Source organism: Arachis duranensis, chromosome 6, assembly GCF_000817695.3.
Source record: "Arachis duranensis cultivar V14167 chromosome 6, aradu.V14167.gnm2.J7QH, whole genome shotgun sequence".
Classification (NCBI taxonomy): domain Eukaryota; kingdom Viridiplantae; phylum Streptophyta; class Magnoliopsida; order Fabales; family Fabaceae; genus Arachis; species Arachis duranensis.
This window is the reverse complement of record NC_029777.3, coordinates 73644776-73652860: the sequence shown is the minus strand read 5'-3', so window position 1 is coordinate 73652860 and position 8085 is coordinate 73644776. Positions and strand designations below refer to the sequence as shown.

At 31.1% G+C, this 8085-nt stretch overlaps 1 protein-coding gene and 1 pseudogene across 1 annotated transcript in view; one reads left to right on the top strand and one right to left on the bottom strand.

The window, feature by feature from the left end:
• Positions 1 to 607: 607 nt before the first annotated feature.
• LOC110273204 (probable WRKY transcription factor 31) lies at positions 608 to 5723 on the bottom strand (annotated as a pseudogene).
• A 1833-nt stretch (positions 5724 to 7556) lies between these two features.
• The window catches only part of LOC107494097 (transcription repressor OFP6), a 1084-nt gene continuing 555 nt past the window's right edge, over positions 7557 to 8085 (top strand). Inside the window, exon 1 of the mRNA XM_052263063.1 lies at positions 7557 to 8083. Coding sequence (XP_052119023.1) covers positions 7788 to 8083 — 296 coding nt within the window. The 5' untranslated portion in view covers positions 7557 to 7787. The remainder of the gene's footprint in view (positions 8084 to 8085) is intronic.

Here is an 8085-nt window from a genome sequence, read left to right as displayed (position 1 = left end):
CAATTTATTTATCCTATAAACAAAATATGACACGTTACGTATTTTTGTAAAAACGCTACAAATTACGAAAATTAGTAATTAATATATTTAATTTATTTATATAAATAAAAAATCCCTGAATATATGAAACAAGATTTTATTTGGGCCACTTAAATTAATGTGGTACTAGCTTTATCTAATATAAAAATTGAAAAAATTACCGACAATTAACTTTTAATTAGTTGATAATATTTAGAATATAAAATTAAAAGTTTATGATCTAGAGTTTAAAAATTAAAATAATCGGATAAATTTTAAAAAATTATTTATTATTAAATAAAAATTTAAAGATTAAATATAATTTTGATCTTTATAGTTTTTGTTAAATATTTCTTTTATTCTCAAATTTTTTGCATACAAAATTATTTCTAAAGTCCAACATAATTTTAAAATTATTTTTTTGGACAAATTAATTTTTTAAATAATAAAAATACTTCCTTTCTCTCTTCTCACTACTACCACCACCCCACTCACTACCACTCCATCACCATCTGTACCCCACCCACTACCACTACTACTCTTTCTTATTTCCAGGAGATTAAAACAATCCCAATATTAGTCGCAGAATCTAGGAGGCAGCAGCATGGCGGCAGACGTTCATCGATGACCAATCAAAACTACCTTTGAACAGTGTTGGGAGACAAGCGTTAGAGGACATGACAGGAACCCAACGTGATGTAGGAAACAGTCCCGAACCCAATTGGCGAATGTGGAAGCAGGCAGCGGTAAGGATGCCGATCAGAATGATGAGCACCTGAAAGTAGTGGAGGGAAAGCCCTCTTTGTGTCTCACGACAAACGAGGAGCGATTCACTCTGTTGATTACCGCCACTAGAATTGGGAGACCGGCACTGAGCTGGAGGTATCGAACATAGAGGTGCTTCAATTGCTGTTACACTAGCAAAAGGGAAAGGGATTGGTAGTTTCCTTCAATGGTTGTTTCATTCAACCCACCACCACCTCCCCGACCACAACGAGGAGCACAAAGGTGAGGGCCAGGCGTGTCACGGTGAGGGCAAGGTGCGGCGAAGTGACAGTGACAGCGAGATTTCCTTCTCTTCTTCTCTCCTCCTCTCTCTCTATCTGAGTTTTTCTTTTTCTTTGAGTCTTTGCTTTTCTCTCTTCTAAAGATATAATGAAGATAATGATATTGAGTGTATAATTGTTCGAAAGACGATTTTAAAACTACATTAAATCTTAAGGATGATTTTATATGTAAGAAAAAAATTAAACATAAAAAAAATTTTCAACCTAAACCATAAAGATTAAAATCGTACTTAACCCAAAAATTAATTATCTATGTTACTCTAAAATGAGATAAGTAATATCATCATTATAACATTTGAATCATATAGTTCAAATTATTTGTCTTTATATCATCATTCACTGTGAATTTATAAATGATGAGTTTACTGATTACTATTTACTGAGTATGTAGAACTTTTCTTTGCTTTTGCTTATACAATTAATATTTGACAAGAAAATTATCTCTGATAGAAACTTGAATTTTTCTTGCCTTCATTCTTTCACTTTTGAACTTGGCTTAATAATAACTAATGTGGTTACTTGTTAAATTTTACTTCATATTACTTATTGTGTTGCAGCAATTTTTGAACAAGCAATTGATTTGCGTATTTTTTAATGTTTCTAGTATATATATGACAGTAACTTAGTTTAATTTTTTAACATTGTCTTTTTTAAATCAAATTTTGTAGAATTAACTATTTCAAACATTTTCTTCAACTTGTAAACTAGTTCGGTCTTTAATGGCTTTGTAAATATATGTTATTTTTTCCTTAATAGGACGATACTCGATCATCACTTTCTTATTCACTAATTCTCTAATTTTATTAAACCAAATATCAATATGATTCGATGTTTTATGAAATATCGAATTTTTACAAAGTACAATAACTGATTGGTTATCATAAAATATCATTGTTAAAATACTTTATTCTCATTTAATCATTCAAGAATTTTTCTTAGCCATACTACTTGTGTAGCACAAGTTGCTTTCTACTTCTGTTATGAAAAGCGGTATTACTATTTTTTTTTTTTGAAGACCATAAAATTGCATTAGAATCAAGATAAAATGCGAATTCCAAAGTACTTTTTCTTATTTTTATATCTTTGGCCCAATCACTATTAGTGTAGCTAACAAGATACACTTTATAAGTATTTTCATAATAAATACCATCATTTAAAATATTTTTGATATATCAACGAATCCTTTTTGCTACTTGCAAATGGTTGTTACAAGGCTCTTCCAAAAATTTACTAAGCAATTCAACTCTAAACACAATATCTACTTTGATTGCAGTTAAGTATTTCATACTTTCAATCAAGCTTTTGTAATAACTGGGTTTACTGATCTTCCTTTATCTTCTCTTAGCAACTTGAAGTTCTCTTCGACTAGAGTAGGAATCGGTTTTGAGTGCTCCTTCTGAAATTTTTTTAAAATGTCATTTGCATATTTTTTATGAGAAATAAAAATTTTATCATCTTTTTAAACAACTTCAATGCTAAGAAAATAAGACATCAAATTCATATCTGTCATTTCAAAGTGTTTTATCATAGTTTTCCTGAATTATGCAATAATCTTTAAATTGTTGTTGGTAAAGATCAAATCACAACATAAAGGGACATGATCAAGATATCTCTAAGTCTAACAAACTTGATATATAGCGCATGCTCAAATGGACATCTTCTAAAATCATTCTTAGTGAAATAAGAATCAATCTTATTGTACCACGCTATTGGTGATTGTTTTAACTCGTGCAAGGCTTTGTTCAACCTATAATATTTATCTTCTTCTCCAAAAATTTCACATACTGTAAATTGCTCAATATACACTTCTTCTAAAGGGCCATTTAGAAATGCAAACTTAATATCTATTTAATGTATCTTTCACTTATTTTGAATCGAGGGTGAAATAAGCATACTAATAGTATCTAATCTAGCAACAGGAAAAAATACTTCAAAGTAATTGAGTTTGTACTTAGTTTTGTACACCTACTTTATTCTAATTGGCTTCTTATTTGTGGATAAATATGTTAGCTCACATGTGTCATTCTTCTCAATGACATGAATCTTCTCATCCATTACTTTTTTCTAATTGTTGTCACTAGAGGCTTATTCAAAATTCATTGGCTCATAATATGAAAATAGAGTAAAATTGATGATTTTTTCATGGGACGGATTGTTGTCATTGCCAACTTCATAATCTACTAATCTAGCAGGTAATCTTCATTCTTTTTGAGACCTTCTAGATAATTCTGGTCGTTCAACAGCGTTTGATTGTCTTTCTTCTTCTTTGTCACGTATTCAATCTAGTCCTATCCAATTAAATCTTAAAAGAAAACATGATTTTCAAAAGTTGTTCTGAATTATATGTCACTTATTCAAAATTAGAATGATTAAAATCATGCATGTGTCGCACACTAATTGAACCACTATTTCTAGTCGAATTCAAATAGTCATGTGAAAGAGTTTTCAAACTTTGATTCAAATATCAAAATTTTTAATTATAATACATGGATCTAGAAAGAATTAGCTTACCTTCTGATTCACTAATACGAATGAAGAACAAATAACTCAATCATGAAATAAATTAATAAAATAATTCGAAATAAAATAAACGTAGATTAATTATCCATGAAAACCATAAACAGAGCTCCTAACCCCTTGACAGAGAATTAGTTAACCATGAAAAAGTAAAAAAAAAAAAAACAAGAAGAAGAGAAGCAGTCCGTGGACTTGATGATCTCCTCTTTGAGCTATGCTTACTTATTTATAGTCTAAATTATAAAATTCAAATTCAAAACTAAACTAATCTTATCTTTATGTGAGATAAGATAACTACTTATCTTCTGGAGAGAAAGATAAGATATTGACTTTAATTCAAATTTAAAAATGATAATTCAAATCAAATTCTAACAACCAAATCTATTATGCTTTTAGAGAGAATTAATAACTAATCTTCTAGAGTTTCAACTCTTCTAAATGTGATTGAGACTTTTGATTATGTGGATAATTAAGCTTGGGCCTTAATTGTTGCATCCTGAGAGTTGAAACATGCTAGGCTTGCATTTTGAGTTGTCTGGGGTGCTATTTTTTCGTGTCCCAAAGATGATAGTAGCACGTGACTGAAACTAAACATTCACTATAGACATATGTATATCATTATGAAGCTCTAGATGTTAGCTTTCTAAGGTAACTAAAACCGCGTCATTCGAACTTCTGTATCTCAAGTTATAATCGTTGGAGTGCGAAGAGGTTAAAACTAGTGGACATGTACGCCAAGCATATGTGTTTTGGGCTCCAGTTTTCTTCCTTTTGTGCAGGCTTTTGTTCCTTAGGCTATGGTTCTTGGACCATGTCTTGGGCCATGCTTTTATTTTCTTTGTGATTTTTTTGTGAGAAAGCGTTGTTTTTTGCTATTTTTAAGCCCAAAATTTCTGAAAACATAAAATACTATCTCAACTCTAAATATTTGATTATTTGTCAAATTTTTATTAAAAATTATAAGAAATTTAATTAAAAATCTAAGAAATTAAATATAAAAATTCTAAAAATTGCTTAAGATAACATATCATCTACTTACGTACTTTTAAGGTTAAATTACACAGTTAGTTTCTACACTTTCAGTGAAATTACAAATTGGTCCCTACAGTTTAAAAGTTTGTAATTGGGCCCCTGAAGAAAACTAAAATTTATAATTGGGTCCCTACCGTTCAAACACCGTTTGATTTAACAGAATATTCTTTAGCATATTCGTTGTTTTAAACATGTGAGTTGCACATGTTTAACAGTAAGGACTAATTTACAATTTTAGTAAAACTATAGGGACCAACACTATAATTTAACTATTTAAAAATGACCAAAAAATTCCTAACCCGCTCCACCCCCTCCCCAACCCTCTCACTGTCACTTCTCCACTTTTCAAAACAGAGAAAAAAGAGGAAAGAGCGTCATGAATTGAAGGAACACGTTGCTCTTCAACTCTCCTCCACCTCCAACCCTAAATGCAACAACTCTCGACTGCTCACAGCATCTTCAGCAATAGCGGGATCTTTGTCATCATCGTGCCAATTATGGAGGAGATGGCTGCCATTGTTGTTGTTGTTACTATTTCAAGTGTTGTTTGGTTTATTATTGTTGTTGTTGTTGTTGTTGTTACCTTCGATGATGGAGCAGATGGCGGCTGCAATAGCGGCGATAAAGTTAGAATCGGTAGTGATGGCTGCAGTGACGGAATCAGCCAGGGATGGCGGCTGTTACTGTGGTTGGTTGGATTCCTGATTGGGAAGAGGCAGCAACTTGTTGAGACAATTGAAGAAGGAAGAATTTTGATTGATTATGTAGGGCTTGAGTCTCAAAGTTTTGTGGGTAACCTTGAAAATTGGGTAACTGGAACAAAGGGACAACATTAAGAGGATGATGATGCCTGATTGGAAGAGTGGAAGTATTATTAGTATTATTTGATGATGATGAGTTTTGTGTGAGGTCCAATGTGACAGTTGAAAATGGTGCCCAAGCTGAGAGTGTTGCCATGCTTCAAGAAGTAGAAGTAGAGCCCGATAGAAAAATAACTCTTCCTAGGAGGTTTGGGTTTATGATTTCATCTGCACTTGGCATGGAACCTGATAATAACATAGTGGCAGCTGCTGTGGTAGTTGATGCCATGGTCATGGCTGTCAGTAAAAAAGAAGGGAGAAGATGAGAAGAGAAAGGATAATATAAGAAAAAGAAAAAAAAGTGGACATTATGATAAATATGTATTTTTTTTTACAGTAAACATTATTGAGGATCTAATTATAGATTTTAATTTTTTATAGGGATCAAATTATAAACTTTTAAAATATATAAAGTAATTTACAATTTTACTAAAAGTATAAGAATTAACTATAATTTAACCTACTTTTAAAAATAAATTTAGACCACGAACCTATTTCAATGATTTATACATCACAAAAATATTTCAACCCCGAAACACAAGTTAAATGCTAAAACTTGATAAATTTATTTAGATCATATGTACAAATATATCTTCTTCTCATTTTAAAAAGAAAAGGTAAATTGGTTAGTATTAATTATTTGTTGGTTTTTATTGTTTCTAGTTGGACAGGATAAACAATGGCAACAACATGTCGCAAAAATCGTTCAAGTTCATGGCATAGACCGAACCCGTGGTCTACGATTTTAGGTAGTCTGTATAATTATGATGAGTCTCTAATTCTTAGCTGTTTAATATTTTAATCTTAGACGAAATTGGGAAATTCGTGTCAGATGCCATTCGATGCTCTTGTAAGTATGTGATCATTATACTATACCATATAGTTCAGAATCCTAATTCCTACACGGTGAACGAAAATCGAGTGGCTAATAAGTTCATACACAATTGACTATTCATTTTTCAATCTTACAATGCTAGTAATATCAAATTAAAATAATACACACCTTACCTTGGAATCATTAAACCAAGAAGCGCATTAATTTAAGGGATTCATATAAAACTCGGCGTTATAAAAATTTAATTCGTATATTCTTGCTTGCCTGCTGTCATGTCATGTCAGCTTCTCCCAAATCTCATACACAATATAATGTTTAAGTACGCATTTTCTCTTTAATTAATTGATCCCAATCTTTCAAATAACGACCTAACTGGCTAACTTAAATATCCATGGCGTTGGCAATACCCTTATCAAATGGCTCTGATTCTCAATCCACATGTGATCCTGTGGCCAATTTCCAGATGCCTCCATCAGCATTTCTTTATTCACGAAAATAGAAAACCTGCGGTTCAGATCACTTCAGATCACCATCAATATATTCAATAAAGTTCAAGCAAGTAACTTAAAAAAAGAACAGGGGTAAGGGGTTTCTTATTATAGCTAGAGACAAATTTAATATATCATATTTAAAGATATAAAATAATTATTTACACATTCAACAAATACTTAAGAGAATGTGACATAAATACTAAAAATTAAGCACACATTAATTATATATTTATACATATTATTTCATATATTTTTAATAAAACAATTAATTATTAGAATCATTAAATATTATACTATAGAATAATAATCAAATTTATTATAGTAAAACAATAAAAAATTTTAACAATAGTATAATAAAATATTTTTATAAATACTAATATATATATATATATCCTTTTATAATAATTAATTAATGGCCCATTTTTTTGAATTTAAACAACATAATTGATATTTATACTTGAATAATTAAATATGTCTGAAAATAATATATGAAACTTATGTTTTAACCAAACTAAATAAAACATAATCTTAATACGTGTTTTGAAAAAATAAACACTACTAGTTTCCATATTCAATATATTATTATAAGCAAGAATAACTAAAAATATAAAATAAAATAATTTTATGCTTCTTTTGAGTGATTTTCTTTTATTTTTTTAACATTGTTATCCAACTCTATCCGTTGTTCCAAATAGATGCTTATAGAATAGTTACAAGCTTAGAAACATCATGTACACCGATGTGGGCCTCAAATGGTCACATGCAAAATTAATTAAGATCCTTCGTCATTAGAGCTTAGTAATGGTACTTTACTCCTTTCTCATCCCCATAAATACAAAGCCTCTTTCCAAAGCAACCAAACCATCAAGAAAACACATACACCCTTTGACTCTCCTTCTCCTTCTTTGTTCCTCTGTTTCTGTGTTGTTCTATTCTTTTCATCAGTCACAGAAGAAAATACAGAGCAATGTCCACCTCCGCCAGAAAAAAGCTTCACCTGAACACAGTTTCAGTGAAACTAGGGTGTGGCAGCAGTTGCAGAAGGCCAAAACTCTCTCGAATATTCCACCCTAAACCAAAACCCAAGAACCCCACTCTCCAAAAACACAAACTTTTCAACCTCTCTTCTTGGAATCATAACGAGAACGACACCGCCACAAGCACCACCACCCCAACCAACACCACCTTCTCCCCTTGCTACATTGATTCCTCTCACTTTTCCGACTCATCAGAGAGCAACAACAACAACAACGGAAAGGAGGCTC